Genomic DNA, 17,460 nt, shown 5'->3' on the forward strand with positions numbered 1-17,460 from the left:
TTCTCTCTTTCCTGGTGTGACAGACTTGAAGGCAGGTGCTGTGGGCCTGGCTCTGTCTTATGCAGTAACCCTCGTCGGCATGTTTCAGTGGGGAGTCAGACAGAGTGCGGAGGTGGAGAACATGGTAAAAACCTCCTTTATTGATTTAGACCTAGACTCAGCAAAAAAATAAATGTCCTATCACTGTCAACTGCGTTTGTTTTCAGCAAACTAAACGTGTATATATTTGTATGAACATAAGATTCAACAACTGAGACAAACTGAAGAAGTTCCACAGACATGTGACTAACAGAAATGGAATGTGTCCCTGAACAAAGGGGAGGGGCTCAAAATTGAAAGTAACAGGAAGGATCTGGTGTGACCACCAGCTGCATTAAGTACTGCAGTGCATCTCCTCCTCATGGACTGCACCAGATTTGCCAGTTCTTGCTGTGAGATGTTACCCCACTCTTCCACCAAGGCACCTGCAAGTTCCCGGACATTTCTGGGGGGAATGGCCCTAGCCCTCACCCTCCGATCCAACAGGTCCCAGACGTGCTCAATGGGATTGAGATCTGGGCTCTTCGCTGGCCATGGCAGAACACTGACATTCCTGTCTTGCAGGAAATCACGCACAGAACGAGCAGTATGGCTGGTGGCATTGTCATGTCAGGATGAACCTACAGGAAGGGTAACACGTGAGGGAGGATGTCTTCCCTGTAACGTACAACGTTGAGATTGCCTGCAATGACGACAAGCTCAGTCCGATGATGCTGTGACACACCACCCCAGACCATGACGGACCCTCCACCTCCAAATTGATCCCGCTCCAGAGTACAGGCCTCGGTGTAACGCTTATTCCTTCGACGATAAACTGAATCCGACCATCACCCCTGGTGAGACAGAACCGTGACTCGTCAGTAAAGAGTACTTTTTGCCAGTCCTGTCTGGTCCAGCGACGGTGGGTTTGTGCCCATAGACAACGACGTTGCCAGTGATGTCTGGTGAGGACATGCCTTACAACAGGTCTACAAGCCCCCAGTCCAGCCCATTTTCAGCCTATTGATGACAGTCTGAGCACCGATGGAGGGATTGTGCGTTCCTGGTGTAACTCGGACAGTTGTTGTTGTATCATCCTGTACCTGTCCCGCAGGTGTGATGTTTGGATGTACCGATCCTGTGCAGGTGTTACACGTGGTCTGCCACTGCGAGGACGATCAGCTGTCCGTCCTGTAGCTCTGTGCCCTGTACCCTGTAGCTCTGTATTAGGCGTCTCACAGTACGGACATTGCAATTTATTGCACTGGCCACATCTGCAGTGCTCATGCCTCCTTGCAGCATGCCTATGGCACGTTCACACAGATGAGCAGTGACCCTGGGCATCTTTCTTTTGGTGTTTTTCAGAGTCAGTAGAAAGGCCTCTTTGGTGTCCTAAGTTTTCATAACTGTGACCTTAATTGACTTCCATCTGTAAGCTGTTAGTGTCTTAATCACCATTCCACGGGTGCATGTTCATTCATTGTTTATGGGTCATTGAACAAGCATGTTTAAACCCTTTTCAATGAAGATCTGTGAAGTTAATTGGATTTTTACAAATTATCTTTGAACGACAGGGTGCTGAAAAAGGGACATTTCTTTTTTTGCTGAGTTTGTCTTGACTTGCCTGGCTGAAGAATAGGTGAATAATATAATTGTACTAGTCTGCTATAGTTGTTTCTAGTTGTGCAAATGTATACCGTGCCTATTATACAGTTTACATTCACTTAGGTTGGAGTCATTAAAGCTCGTTTTTCACTCCACAAATTTCTTGTTAACAAACTATAGTTTGGGCAAGTTGGTTAGGAAATCTACTTTGTGCACGTCACAAGTAATTTTTCCAACAATTGTTTACAGACAGGTTATTTCACTTATAATTCACTGTATCACAATTCCAGTTGGTCAGACGTTTACATACACTAAGTTGACTGTGCCTTTAAACAGCTTGGAAAATTCCAGAAAATGATGTCATGGCTTCAGAAGCTTCTGATAGGCTAATTGACATCATTTGAGTGGTTGTATTTCAAGGCCTACCTTCAAACTCAGTGCCTATTTGCTTGACGTCATGGGAAAATCAAAAGAAATCAGCCAAGATCTCAGAAAAACAATGGTAGACCTCCACAAGTCTGGTTCATCCTTGGGCGCAATAAACCCCATGGGACCACGCAGCCGTCATACAACTCAGGAAGGAGATGCGTTCTGTCTCCTAGAGATGAATGTACTTTGGTGCGAAAAGTGCAAATCAATCCCAGAACAACAGCAAAGGACCTTGTGAAGATGCTGGAGGAAATGAATACAAAAGTATCTATATTCACAGTAAAAACGAGTCCTATATCGACATAACCTGAAAGGCATCTCAGCAAGGAAGAAGACACTGCTCCAAAACCGCCATTAAAAAAGCCAGACTACGGTTTGCAACTGCACATTGGGACAAAGATCGTACTTTTTAGAGAAATATCCTCTGGTCTGATGAAACAATTATGGATCTGTTTGGCCATAATGACCATCGTTATGTTTGGAGGAAAAGGGGGGAGGCTTGCAAGCCGAAGAACACCATCCCAACCGTGAAGCACGGGGGTGGCAGCATCGTGTTGTGGGCTTGTTTTGCTGCAGGAGAGACTGGTGCACTTCACAAAATAGATGGCTTTATGAGGAAGGAAAATTATGTGGATATATTGAAGCAACATCTCAAGACATCAGTCAGGAAGTTAAAGCTTGGTTGCAAATGGGTCTTCCAAATGGACAATGACCCCAAGCATACTTCCAAAGTTGTGGCAAAATGGCTTAAGGAAAAGAAAGTCAAGGTATTGGAGTCGCCATCACAAAACCCTGACCTCAATCTTATAGAACATTTGTGGGCAGAACTGAAGAAGCGTGGGAGCAAGGAGGCCTACAAACCTGACTCAGTTTCTCCAGCTCTGTCAGGAAGAATGGCCAAAATTCACCCAACTTATGTGGGAAGCAAGTGGAAGGCTACCTGAAACGTTTGACCCAAGTTAAACAATTTAAAGGCAATGCTACCAAATACTAATTGAGTGTATGTAAACTTCTGGCCCACTGGGAATGTGATGAAAGAAAGAAAAGTTGAAATAAATCATTCTCTCTACTATTATTCTGACATTTCACCTTCTTAAAATAAAGTGGTGATCCTAACTGACCTAAGACAGGGAATTTTTACTAGGATTAAATGTCAGGAATTGTGAAACTGAGTTTAAATGTATTTGGCTTGGGTGTATGTATTCACCCCTCTTGGGTTTCTTCACATTTTATTGTTATAAAGTGGGATTAAAATGTACTTTTTTTTGGTTAACAATCTACACAAACTACTCTTATTTCAAAATTAAAGAAAATTCCATTTTTCTTTTTAATGAAGTTGAAAACCAAATATACAGTATCTTGATTAGATCATCTACTTCCCTCAGTCAAATCATGTTAGAAACACCTTTTGGCAGCGATTACAGCTGTGTCTTGTTAGGCAAGTCTCTAAGAGCTTTGCGCTCTTGGATTGTGCAATATTTGCACTTCTTAAAAGAATTCTGAAAATATCTTTTTTAACTCTGTCAAGTTGGTTGTTGATCGTTTGACAGCCATTTTTAAGTCTTGTCATCGATTTTTCAGGCAGATTTAAGTGAAAACTAACTAGGCCTCAGGAACATTCACTGTCTTCTTGGTAAGCAACATAAGTGTGAATTTGGACTTGTTTTAGGTTGTCTTGCTGAAAGGAACATTCGTCTCCCAGTGTCTGGTGGAAAGCAGACTAAACAAGGTTTTCTGTTTTTTTTTTAACCTGAAACTCCCCAGTCGTTGCCAATGACAAGCATGTTATACCCATAACATGATGCAGCCACCACCATGCTTGATAATATGGAGAGTGGTACTCGATGATGTATTGTGTTGGATTTGTCCCAAAGATAACTCTTTGTATTCAGCACAACAAGGAAATTACTTTGCTACATTTTTTTGCAGTTATTACTTTTATCACTAGCCACTTTAAACAATGCTACCTAATATAATGTTTACATACCCTACATTATTCATCTCATATGTATACGTATATACTGTACTCTATATCATCTACTGCATCCTCATGTAATACATGTATCACTAGTCACTTTAACTATGCCACTTTGTTTACATACTCATCTCATATGTATATACTGCACTCAATACCATCTACTGTATCTTGCCTATGCCGCTCTGTACCATCACTCATTCATATATCTTTATGTACATATTCTTTATCCCCTTACACTTGTGTCTATAAGGTAGTAGTTTTGAAATTGTTAGCTAGATTACTTGTTGGTTATTACTGCATTGTCGGAACTAGAAGCACAAGCATTTCGCTACACTCGCATTAACATCTGCTAACCATGTGTATGTGACAAATAAAATTTGATTTGATTTTGATTTAGTGCCTTTGCAAACAGGATGCATTTTCTTTTTTTTCTCTTTTTATTCGGTAAAGGATTTTTTCTTTTCACTCTTTTATATTAGTATTGTGGAGTAACTACAATGTTGTTGATCCATCCTAAGTTTTCACCTTTCACCACCATTAACCTATAACTGTTTTAAAATTAGCATTGGCCTCGTGGTGTAATCGTCTTTACCATCTTCCAATCGACGTATTGGAAAAGCACCCTGGCCTCTGGTTGAATCTGTGCTTGAAATTCACTACTCATCTTGAGGGACCTTAAATATAATTGTGTTTGGGGTACAGAGATGGGGTAGTCATTAAATCATGTTAACCACCATTATTGCACATAGTGAGTCCATGTAACTTTTTATGTGATTTGTTAAGCACATTTTAACTACTGAACTTATTTAGGCTTGCCATAACAAAGGGGGTGAATACTACATTGACATTATTGAGAATTTTTGTCTAGATCAGTGACAATTATTATTTGTTTTTTATCCATTTCAATTCCACTTTGTAACCCAACAAAATGTGAAAAGGGCTGTGAATACTTATGATTGGCACTGTCAGTGTTCCTGGCCACAGAATGAAATAGAACAGAATATTCCCTCATAGAATAACAACGATTTTGTAATAATGTTCTGACACTCCCAGATGACTTCTGTGGAAAGGGTGGTGGAGTACACAGAACTGGAGAGTGAAGCACCTTGGGAGACAGACAAACGGCCTCCGCCTGATTGGCCCAGGCATGGTTTCATCACCTTTGACCAGGTCAACTTCTCCTACTATGCGGACAGTCCTCCGGTCCTAAAGAACATTACTGCGGTCTTCAGATCCAGAGAAAAGGTGCCCACTACATATTCTTCTGATATGTGTCCATGTTTACGACAATGCACAACACACCCCAACACAATTCAGTTGATATGCAGCCAGTGTAATGGGTGCGGTGCTGTTCTTCTCTGTGTGTCATTATTTTTCAAATCAATTATTTAGGGGACATCTTATTGTGCCGCTGATTCCCAAGGAATATACCATTTGTGATTCATGGAATACATATCATGCAATTAAGACTAGTCAAGTGGATCCATTTGTTCACATTTGCATTCTAGGAGACCTGACGGTGACAACTGTTTATTCACTATATGAGAGAGAGGAGAGAAGATGAGAGGGAGAGAGAGGTAGAGATGGTTGAGGGTGATTGAAACCCAGCGTTTTTAATGCAGGGGGTGTATTTTGCATGGCCACGGTTCGCCAGGGCGGCTGATTTCACAATGGATGGGTTGATAAGTGAAGAGGCCTGGGCTCTGACAGCCCATGGGAGGGATCTTCACCCGATGCCGTGGGCCTGAACAGGCTTTGTGTGCATCCTGACAGTCCCCCTGAGACGACGCTTTCACAGGGAAACGAGCACCTATCTAGCACTCTGAACACTCCTCTCTCTCTCACACACACACAACATATGATTTGGTACATTTACTTTTAACTGTTAACTATGAATTTTCTTACATGTCTTACTGTACATTTCCATACTTCCAGTGTAGTGATTCCACAAGGTGATTTATACATTTACTTTAGATAGCCTTTGCATTCAAGCGGCATTGTAATATTGCTGATTTTAGTTAGAAGCTCATCTTTGGGAGTCGGAATCCGAGCTTATAGGCTACTGTAGGAAGGGATATGTGATTGATCCATGCGGAACATGGCTGATAGCACCTACAGAGAACACACTGAAATGCATATGTTACGATAGCATCTTATACTATCATATCAACTTCAGCGGTATTCTGCTGTTTTAATGTCACCCGGCTTGTGGGGCTGTCACCTTAACAACTGATGTGCTGATATCAAACAGGAAGGAACATCTCAGCAATGAGAATCTCTCATTCTGTTGGAGAACTGGCCCTGAAAGGCAAAGGTTCCATCATAAAGGACAGAGATGATTCAGTTTACAATGGCGCAATGGGAAGTGAAGTAGACCTTGAATTTAGCACTTGGAAGTCAACTTTATACAAGGAAGTCTTGACATCAGATTTTATAGTAGAGAAAATGTGTTCAGAGAAAAACAAACTAACACTTTCTCTGTATGTTGAACTCTAGGTTGGCATCGTGGGGCGGACTGGCGCTGGTAAAAGCTCCCTGATCTCTGCTCTGTTCCGCCTGGCTGAACCTGATGGCAGGATTTCCATCGACGGAGTTCCCACCGCCGAGATCGGCCTGCATACCCTGCGCCAGAGAATCTCCATCATCCCCCAGGTATGTATGTTCTCTGCCCTCCCACTGCCCATTGTAGTCTGTTGGCTAGGCTGCATTGTATAGCACGTCTTTAAGTTTGTTCAGCATAATCCATGGAAGGCCTTCGATAGGACATTTTTTATAGCACACATGACATGACTATGGAAGCTTTAGAATTGCCAAACAACATTACCTCAGTCATTTGTAGAGCGTTGAGTAGAAACGTTAAAGCCTGAATGTGGGAGTTTTAGGGTTCTCTGACATGATCCATTATATATCTTTAGCATTCATCAGACATGATGCACATTCAGTGGGGTAGGTGAACTTCCATTGGTAACCCAAACCCCCCCCCCCTTTGAGGTCTGGCCTGCTTTTTTACGTCACTGTTGGTTTCAAAGCAACAACAGGCTGAGGAGAATTACAGTCGTCACTCAGGGGATTTTGGAAAGTGACACAAACGGATGCCTTGAGACAGTTTTCAACTTTTATTTCCGCTTGTTGAAAGTGATACAGCATTAGGAAAATGCCACCCCCTGGGTGAGTCAGCGCTCTGCGGCGGTGAAGACTCCCACAGCCCAGCTCTGAGAGGAGAGCAGAGCAGCTCTCTACCCTTGTCAGTGACAGGAGATTAGCCCTCTACCCCCGAAACATCAGCAAAGCTGCTTAGAAGACTTCTCTACCCATCCCCATCCTCACAGTCGCACGTAGGCCTACCAACATCATTTAGCCCAAGTGTTGAACATTTCACACACTGCAGCCAAGGTTTCCCCAAAACAAGTTCATTTAAGATTTTTGGTGTGGCTTTGATGGGTTTCTGTTGTCAATAGTTTGCCAGATTCACTTTCACTTCTGTATTACAGCTGGTTCTGTTTGACCACTACCTGAGTTATGTCAAGGTAATGTTTTCCTATTGGATGCTGCTCGTTCTGACAGGGGGACAGCCAGTTGCATCATGGGGTAAAGCTGCAAACGGGGTGGGGAAAGAGGGGGCATATTTAGATGACTTCTGTTCTGAACTCATAACTGAAACGTTGGCTTATCTAAGAGGAGCAGCTCTGTATCTGTACACAAACCGAATAGAGATGATCTATCAGGTTCGATTATTGTCCTATTTTTTTCCGCTGTAAAAATTCAAGCAGGAAAGACGCAGAGTATGATTTGCTATTACTAATATTACAAGGATTGGATTTCTTCTGCTTATATTCCCATTTTTCACAATTTCCCTTAGAAACGGAAAAGGTCATTTGAACCCCGCCGTGTAAGTGATATTCACTCAGCCTTTTAAATGGAAAATGACTTGATATAAGATGCTTGTTGCCCTACCCTGTGATGTGGAATTCTCAGATTCTGATATGTATTCTATACATTGCCCGTGTGAACTTTTATTCTACAGCTTCCCCCAGATTTGATTATGATAAACTTTTATTAGTATATGGCATTAAAAAAGAATCCATTTCAGGTTCTATTGAAATCTCAGGAATGACTTCACAGTTCAAAATGAATTCGGCGGCAAACAGAGGGCTTAGAATTGTTGGAGCACATAATCGGTCTTTGGAAAGCTGTGCTTGAAAGCAGTTTTTCCAACTTAACATTGAATCCTCAATTAAAGTGAGTCACAAAACTAGTTTGAATTGGGACTTGAGCTGGCTTAATGACAAGGCAGTCTGCTGGTGGCAGGGGTAAAGCTCATTGGGAGTAGAGAGGTGGAACAGTTTTTAGGCTGTAGAGAGAAAGGGATGAACTCCTGAATGCTTAAAATTCACAGCTATGTTTTCAAGGAATCTGCTCAAAGTTAAACACTTGCCATGGGTTTCGAGACTGACACAATGGTCTGTGTGTGCGCGTGTGCGTTGCCTTCTCAACCTCATGTTAGTGGTGCTGTCACAATGTTGGCTCAGAGCCTATGACCTGCATCAAAGCAGCCAACGGGGCATGGGTGATATGAGTCACTCTCACACAACAGTATTCTTCTAACCACGAGACATGATTATGAGGATCACAACAGCAGTAAACACCTAGTGAGTCTTTCCAGTCACTGTGTGCTCTACTCCTGTTCCGGGCCGTATCTCGCAGTTGCCAGGTGAACGTTCTTCTCTTGAAGATTAGCGTCTTGAGTAAACTTGATTTATTATCGTCTTCCCTCCACTGCATTGTCGACTGACCGTTTCTCCATATCCTCCTTTATCTCTATTGCTACGACACAGGCCTATACAGACTCGTTAATGTTTTTTTAAATGGTCATTATGTCCTTTTAAAGCCTCATAAACTCTGGTGTGTGTCGCAGAAGAAAATCCCTCAAGTATTTACTTAGTGATAAAACAATGAGGAAATGATCCTGTGGAAATGTAATATAGCTTTATATTGTTCTGTGAATGCTGTGACGTTTGGTTTATGGCTCGAAAGGAGAGTCCCCTGTAAGTTATTATTAATTTATTTTAAATCGCTTTTACGTTGGGCTAGGATTTCTGAATAAATATCTGCTAAAGAGACTTGGCATGAGGACATGTAGCTGTGCTCCTGTTTGCCAGGTTTACAGCAAACACAAAGGCATGCTGGAACAGTGCCTTTGGAGTGGCGAGCTATTTTGACTGCACTATAATAAAGAGCTGTATTTGCTCTCTTACGGGTGGTTGTATGCCTGAACCTTGATACAGGTGTGTAGCTCACTGTAAATACACAGAGCTCCCACAGAACTGCTCCAAGCTATTTAAAACATATTTTTTTAAATTATAGCTTAGAGAAAAGTCAGCCAACTGAAGGACAACTCCTTTTTACTCATGCACACATTTGTCAACTAAAAACTAGGGATGTTGATATAAACTTTTTCAACTGTAATTTAGAGAGGGCACATCTAACTTCATGAATTTGAATGAACATTGTGAATTTGTATTTATTATTTATATATATATATATATATATATATATATATATTTGAGAGATTTAAACGTTCATGACTATAGTTGACCTTTTTAGGTCATTTGAGAAATGTTTGATTTACAGGCACCGTTTCTATGTCCAGACAACCTCTATACAGATCCTCTGCTCTCAAACAAGACCACAGCACAAGCTACGGTTTTCCAAAGTAAAAAGATCAACTTAGCGTTGGCTAGTGGGCCGGAGCCGAGTGTTGAATCGGGCTCCTGAGTGTGGCATTGCAGGCCCCATTGTGAACACCTCTCCCTCACAAGTAGCGCTGCTCTATACAGCCTGTCTTAACCCTCTTCAAACGTCTCCCCCTCGTCATTATCCTAACTGGCCATGGCCTTCTCTTTCTATATCCATCCGTCCCCATGCAGGACCCGGTTCTCTTCACGGGCACCATGAGGAAGAATCTGGACCCTTTCAGCCAGCACACAGACGAGGACCTGTGGAATGCACTGGGAGAGGTACTCCAGCTTGGGCTCTGAATGCTTCCCCCTCAGAGGCCCATGGGGGGATCCCTCTGTCCCCCTCCACAATGCTGCCATTCAGCCTCCCTGCTCGCCACAAGTCATGGAGGGGAAATCCCATTAGGGCCGTGGGGCCCAGCTCAATGTGCGGCTTGTAACTGGGAGCCATTCAAAGTGCTGGGGAGATGTGTTGTGCTGCGTTTGCCAGTTAGGCACTAGAGGATGAAGGCAGGGTTCCCCCACAGTGAAGGGCTCCAGCTCCTGCTCCCCAGTCTCCCCGCTCCTCAATGGGTTTGCTGGCCTGGGTTAAAGCAAGAGGCTGGTCACAAGGGAGCGGTGGCCAAGGTCATCAGTGGACCTGGCCTTGCATTGTGCCAGCCGGTTAATGGGTGTGTGTTGGATGTTTTTTTTAAGATACCCCCCCGGGAGGCCTTTCTACAGGGGTAATGGAGGGTCCCTGCTTCCTCTCCTCTCCCTGCAGGTGCAGCTGAGGACCGTGGTGGAGGAGCTGCCTGGGAGGCTGGAGACCATGCTGGCTGAGTCGGGCTCCAACTTCAGCGTGGGTCAGAGGCAGCTAGTCTGTCTGGCCAGGGCCATCCTCAGACGGAACAAAATCCTCATCATCGACGAGGCCACCGCTAACGTGGACCCCAGGTGAGAACACTTTCACCCACATATTTGTGTTAGTTGTCATTGTAGTGTTGTAACTCAGTCCCATACATCAGTATATTCCAATTTTAGGACAAACCCATAATATAGAGGTAAAAATATCAAGGTTTAACACCTTGATGAATAAAGGCATGGCCCCTGGTTCTCTGACAATGTAACTCGATCCCATTTTACTTTAGTACAGCTGCACATACCTGGCTAAAGATTAGCCATTGTTTTGATGTGTAAAGTAAAATCCCTGCCCAGGGGTGTGTAGGAAGAATGTATTGTTTCTGCATGGATGCTGAGGTATTCTCTTCCCCTGCTCCTTTAGAACCGACGGCCTTATCCAGCAGACCATCCGGGAGAAGTTCAGGGAGTGTACTGTGCTCACCATCGCCCACCGACTCAACACTATCATCGACTGTGACCGGATCCTGGTGAGGCCTCCCTCCAGTGTTAAGTAACCATGTGGCTAGCACTGTGTGTGCACATTTTCTTCACTGAGCCATTCACAGTACACTCAATATGAAATAGCTTGCACATATTTCTGCTTCCTACTATACAGTAGAGGTCTTCACGGATCCACCTGTACCCGAGACCCGATCCGGAAACCGAGCAGGTCCGGATCCAGAATTCAAAATGATTTCACTGTACTAGGTCAGATCTGATATGATTGTTACGGGTCTCGGGTATGTGTAATTTTAACTGACTTGTCCGGAGAGACCCATGCAGATCCGACCGCGACGGGGAGAGGGAGAGACTCTTTTTACATGTAACTTGTTGTTGGCCAATCATAAGTCATCAAAGCGACAATAGGCTACAGTCATAGAACCTCCGTGTGGGGAAAAAGGTTTGAGATATTTAATCAATGGATTATATATATATATAATCAATGGAAGATGGATTTAAAGTGATGGAATTAAAAGTTAAAGGAGGAGGATAGGCTACAAAGACCTAGAGCCAAAAAGTAGGCTGCTACTTTATATTCTGAATGGAGTTGTTTGTAACTGTGTAGGACGAGATCGTGTATGCAGCCTCAATTAGCTTAACTTCTCGCAGTTTGATGCAGTCAAGACGGGTACTACGTAATCATATTGGATGATAAATAACCTAGCTATTAGTCTACTATAGCGCAAGTCAGCTTTGTTGGTTGCCATCGCTCTCCCTCCTCCCTATGTCACTTACAGTAGCCTACACACACAGCACAGCCCCTGGTAGAGCATCACCTCTATGTACCTCATCTCCCTCGCACTTTCTCAGCTCTGGTTAATAAAGTAGCTTACAATTGGACTTTTCTGTTGCTCCCTCACTCGGATCTGAACGGGTCTGGATCGGACCAGATCTTTACGGAATGGGTCTAGTTGTCCTCGGGTCTGTTCGGGAACGGGTCTCTATATTTACTGAATTAATTTATGCACACCGGGTCCGGATGGGGAAGCCCCAGGTCCATTTTGGAACGGGTCCAACTTTTTAGACCTGTCAAGGCCTCTACAGTACAGTATCTAAGAATAGATCAGGGTCAGACTTTACAACCAGCCCAGTCAGTGAAGTACTAAGAGTTTAGCTCTAAGTAACAGCCGGCCCCATTACTCCCTAATCTCACCCCCTCTTAGTGGGGCCAGGTGGGCAGAGACTGAGAGGTGACCAGGCCAGCCCGTGCCCCCCATGCCCTCGTGCCAGTTGATCTTTGGCCTCTTCCAGCCCACTGCCTGCAGAGGTGCCAATTAGTGCCATTTGTGGCAGCATTTGTTTCCTGTCCTCCAGGACACTGGCTGACCCGGTAAATGGCTGTTGAGATGGGCAAGAGGAAAAGCCAAATGTCACACAGCGGGAACGTTTCCACACCTGTCCCCGTGTCAAACGCCCCCAGATTGTCACGCTGTTTGATAGAACAGACTTGGGACCCACCTGAATTGCCTCGTCCAAGTGATTAAGCGACACCCCTGATGAATGAGAGAGTTTTCTTGAGTAGGAAACTCTTTGGCCTGCATATGTTCTACGGAGCTAGCTAAGGTAGAGAAATACAGTGTTCTGTTGTTCACACAATGCTATGTGTTACTGTTCCAAAATGTGGCTTAAGATGTAACAGAGTGGGCTTTGCCTATTTTCAGATGATCTCACTCCTTTGAAAGGGAGACCGAATGTAATGCTAGGCCTTTATGGAGCTCCTTGAATAAGAGCTATTCTTTGCCTGTTTTACATTGCATGTGATGACAGAGACACGATGGTAATTTTCTGAAGCGTGCTGAAGGTGTGATTGTTGCCTTTGACACAGTTGAGGACCACCCTTGCGGTGCTGAAATGCATGCATGGATAAATGCATGGATAACCTTGCTTAGGCCTGATCTTCTGTCTGACACTGTCAGCGCACACGTTCACAGCAGCTACAGCCCCGTCAGGCAATAACAAGCCCTGGTGTTTGTTGTTGGCGTGAGTCACATGAAATGGATGGTTCCCGAGACAGCAGAGAACTACTGTTTCTCACTCGACCTCTATTGTCTTGTGCGGATCACTCACCAGTGAAACAGCTGAAAGGCTCGTTTTTAAGTATTAAAGTATATAGGCTGTGTGGCTCACGCCCTACTACTCTCTCCTGTGTCTGATTGCAGGTTCTAGATGCTGGGAGGATCCAGGAATACGATGAGCCCTACGTTCTGCTTCAGAACCAGGAAGGAGTGTTCTACCAGATGGTCCAGCAGACAGGCAAGGCAGAGGCAGCCTCCCTGCTCCATGCAGCCAAACAGGTAACCGACCCAACCAACCCCGCCCTCCTCCTTTGTCCTAACTCAGTCAGCACTCTGAGTGCACACAGCTACAGTCACCCTAATCCTTATAACACACGCCTTATAACAACTGGCGTCCCTTTGCCCAAAACAACAGTCAGTCGTACACACAAGGGAGTTCTGTGAATATTTGTACTGAATGTGTGTAATGCTATTTATGTAGCTGTATTTCTATATTCTATACCATAAGTTTTAATTTCATGCGAAAAATGTCCCTTTTGTCATTTTACATGACTCTGATATTTATCCAATGAATCGTCCATGTAATCTATTTCCAAAAATGTAATTTTGAAATCATTTCAGAGATCATTCTAGAAAAGCAGCTTTCTTTGCTCTTTATCTATTTTGAAATATTGGGTTTTTAACTTTGTCTCGATTTGGGATAAACTTCCTATGGGGATTACTGTAATAGAGCACATCCTTATATATATTTTTTGCTTTGAAATTCATTTGTGATGTATTCCCCCTTCAGCCACTCTCCAGATAAGGGCTGGGTAGCTATTCATCGTTCAATTCCATTTTTATGTGCATCTGTCAGGGACTACAGATACGATATTGCAACTTCAAACAGGTCTTTGTGAAATAAGAAAAAGTAGGCATCATTTCATTTTCTCTCTGTCCCTGGTACAAATTTATCAGGAGAACTGTATCTCCCCAGCCACAGACTGAAATGGGTAAAATACTGATTTCAAAGACTCAGCACACTGTCGTATTATTTGGTATCGTCTTCTCCTGCACAGTGGCGGATTGGTAGAGACATTGTTCAGACCCTTACGTCTCCTTTCTTTATTGTGGGTTGCTCTCTCCAGATCAGATTACTCCAACTCCCAGAACCGCTCTCTAGCACCACTTATTAAATACTGAGACGTCTCACAAACCGAGTGTGAACTTTCTATAGTTGTCAGTCAAGGTTTAAATACATTAAATCATCTGATACCAACCTCTCATTCCTTTTGTCTGAGCAGAATGACAATCCCTGAGTTGGGAGTGTATCTGATATTGTGGCTAACCGTTTTCACCTGTTTTCCCCTCTGCGCGTGCATTCGTGTTGCCAAAATACTTGGTTTGTCATAGCCTCTTTGTGCCGGCTGGAACTAGATAAAAGGACACCTTTTGTGTCTCTGTGGAAAACAACAGTGTTTCAATAGCCATTTTGAATGAGTGTTTTGTATGTATCAAGATCATTTTGCTTTAGATCTTGTATCTGTGATAAATTGTCATGTTAAACAGCATAGTCCGTAAGAAACCCGTGTGTTTGAAGTCTACGTTATTGTTGTGATTATCGCCAAAGAATTTCAAAGTTCTTACGAGACCAAAATAACCACTTTGCGTGCTCCTGTGGGAGACAAATTCCTCAATCCAGTCTGAGATCCATCCTAAATCAGCCATTCACAGATTCTACCTCAAACGACAAGCTACAGTAGAATCTGTGTGACTCTGCTCTCCTTATACCCTTTCAGGTTCACGTGAACAAAAGCCATCCCAATGTGGTCAACGGACTGACGGATCTGAGCCCGTCCGAGGGAAGCTGTGTCATCTTTGAGACGGCCCTGTGACACCGTTGTCTGACCTTTTCACCCCTGTAATGTGGCCCTCTGTGCTGGCCACACCATGAGGATGCCTCACACACTGTACCAAATATTATCCAGCTTTTGATTTCACAATGCCTTCTTCAACACCGCTGGCAAAGGTGTGGCGATCAGGCGTTTTGCTGTAGCACTTTTCAATTATATGGGGCAGCGCCCCACCAGTTATGGTTTGGGTTAATATATATATTTTTAAATACGCAAAAGTGTTGAAACAGGGACAAAGTAGGCCTACTGTTTTTTTTGTGTGTTTTTGTTAGACTCACCAGCCTTGCCTCCTAATCTGTCAATTCGCACACTATGTCCTTCTCATCAGAGTGCTGTGTGGGTGTTGACCTGTCAGATTCATGAAAATCACAGGGCACACGAATTGGGCATGACGCACGTCTATAGACTCGGATATTATTTTAGCAAACAGGGTAAGAACTCACTCCTGACAGACCCAAGCAAAACCTCTTTACAGAAACATTGTAGCAGCCTACACCTAAACATCAGTGATCTGACATGCTGTATCAGTCTGAGCAACTGTAGGCCCAGCCTCTATGCGACCTGTCCCATCCGGCTAGGGGAAATGAAGTGGTAACGTTCACAGCCTAAGCCAATTTATTTGTGTTAAGAGAAATTGTGAATATGAGGAGGCGGGGAGGGGGGGGGGGCAGTGGCCATTTCAATCCCTGGGCCTACCCTACAGCGTTTCCAATGGAAGGAAAGCGGTGAGAAGCAGTGGGCAGGGGAACGTTTGAGGGTGACGGGAGCTGAACAGGGCGGGACTAAAGTTGGGCAAATCGTATCACGACGCGAGATAGGTTTGGTTCTTTTCAAATCAAAATCCCCTGCCTAATGGAACAGCCAAAGAGAAGGCTCAACTGCCATAAATTCCATATCGTCTGCCTTTCACTTAAACAATAGCGATAAACACGAAATATTAGTTTTAGGCTTAGCCTACTGGAATTCCTTACATTCCTGTTGTTTTCAGTCTTAAAAAATCACCTGGGGCGACTTTAGAGCAAGCTCAACTTGCCCGACTGCTCAGTTCACTTGCCCCAGGCAATAGGACAACCCTTAAGGTCCCTGCTATAACTAGGTTCTGGAGTTTTACCTGGTTACAATCAGGAGAAGAAGAAGAAATTCCCCAGCACTCTGGGAGCTGCGGTGTCACGTGATCATAGGCTCATAGGTTATAGGCTATGGGTCCATAACTGCCCAGGAGCAATTGTTAGAAGCAATGTGTGCCTTTATTAAAAACAAATGACTGGTTGTGTTGTATTGATTGTTTTGCAATATTTGTTTTTGTATGTGTGTTGCATGGCCCCTGGGGTAGGATTATTCACAATCCTGCATTTGGTAGCATGTAAAGATTTAGGGGTGTGGAGTGTTTACTGGTGTAAAAAAAAACAGTAGTTTATACTGGTTGGATACACATTTTAGGTTATTCCGAGTAAAACCTACCTAGCTGACAGTGGGTTTGACCAGTAAGTTAATAGTTTTAAGTCAAATTTGATTTTGTACTTTAAAAAAAAAGAGGATCCACATGACTTATTGTTTTCAATAATCATTGTGCCTTGATCAGAATATCGATCCTTTGTAATTGCACTGTTTTCATTGATTTGTCTTTTAAGACCAGATTTGGTCTTCTTGCACTCTGAGTAGAATGACTATTGCTACCTCTGATTTTGGAATAAAGCTGTGGATGAAAAGCAGGTCAGAAGTAGTTGGATTGTGTGTTAGCATGTATACTAGATGACCACTCAAAGAGCTTATGAAATGATGCAAAAGGCATGAATGCTTTTGAAGAGAATCATTGTGTGTACTGTCGACATGTTTTTCCCCGCTCTGATCATCTGAGCTACGTATGCTACTTATGTTGTATGTATGCGGTTCTGGAACTATAACCATTGATCCACTGTTTCAGTTTCTGGGACTACAACCAATCAGATGATTGACTCTTAAACTTGATCGATAAAGCCGTGCAAAAAATCAAGACATCATATGACCTTTAAAGATGCAATATGAATGTAATCCTATGAATAAAATCTGTATTAGTTAAATACTTAGACAATGAGTATTGTCTTGATGATCTTGCCAGTATTGTTTTTATGATCTTGCCATGAGTCAATATACTGAACAAAAATATAAACGCAACATGTACAGTCTTGGTCGCATGTTTTAATGAGCTGAAATAAAAGATCCCAGAAATTTCCCATACCTCCAAATTTTGGTGCACAAATTTGTTTACATTCCTGTTAGTGAGCATTTCACCTTTGGCAAGATAATCAATCCACCTGACAGTTGTGGCATATCAACAAGCTGATTAAACAGCATGCTCATTACACAGGTGCACCTTGTGCTGGGGGCAATACACGGCCAATCTAAAATGTGCAGTTAAGTCG

General features: G+C 43.3%; 1 protein-coding gene across 3 annotated transcripts in view; it reads left to right on the forward strand.

The window, feature by feature from the left end:
* The window catches only part of LOC112237215 (ATP-binding cassette sub-family C member 4), a 50,672-nt gene extending 33,548 nt beyond the window's left edge, over positions 1-17,124 (forward strand). Inside the window, exons 24-31 of one of the 3 annotated variants that reach the window (XM_042317948.1) lie at positions 24-124; positions 5,084-5,275; positions 6,527-6,682; positions 9,958-10,047; positions 10,532-10,704; positions 11,033-11,156; positions 13,311-13,445; positions 14,945-17,124. In XM_042317948.1, the coding sequence (XP_042173882.1) occupies positions 24-124; positions 5,084-5,275; positions 6,527-6,682; positions 9,958-10,047; positions 10,532-10,704; positions 11,033-11,156; positions 13,311-13,445; positions 14,945-15,040 (1,067 nt within the window). In that variant the 3' untranslated portion in view covers positions 15,041-17,124. The remainder of the gene's footprint in view (positions 1-23; positions 125-5,083; positions 5,276-6,526; positions 6,683-9,957; positions 10,048-10,531; positions 10,705-11,032; positions 11,157-13,310; positions 13,446-14,944) is intronic. The other 2 variants (XM_024405819.2, XM_042317960.1) reach the window with 2 other exon arrangements.
* Positions 17,125-17,460: the final 336 nt, after the last annotated feature.

The sequence above is a fragment of the Oncorhynchus tshawytscha genome, linkage group LG03, assembly GCF_018296145.1.
Source record: "Oncorhynchus tshawytscha isolate Ot180627B linkage group LG03, Otsh_v2.0, whole genome shotgun sequence".
NCBI classification, from domain to species: Eukaryota; Metazoa; Chordata; class Actinopteri; order Salmoniformes; family Salmonidae; genus Oncorhynchus; species Oncorhynchus tshawytscha.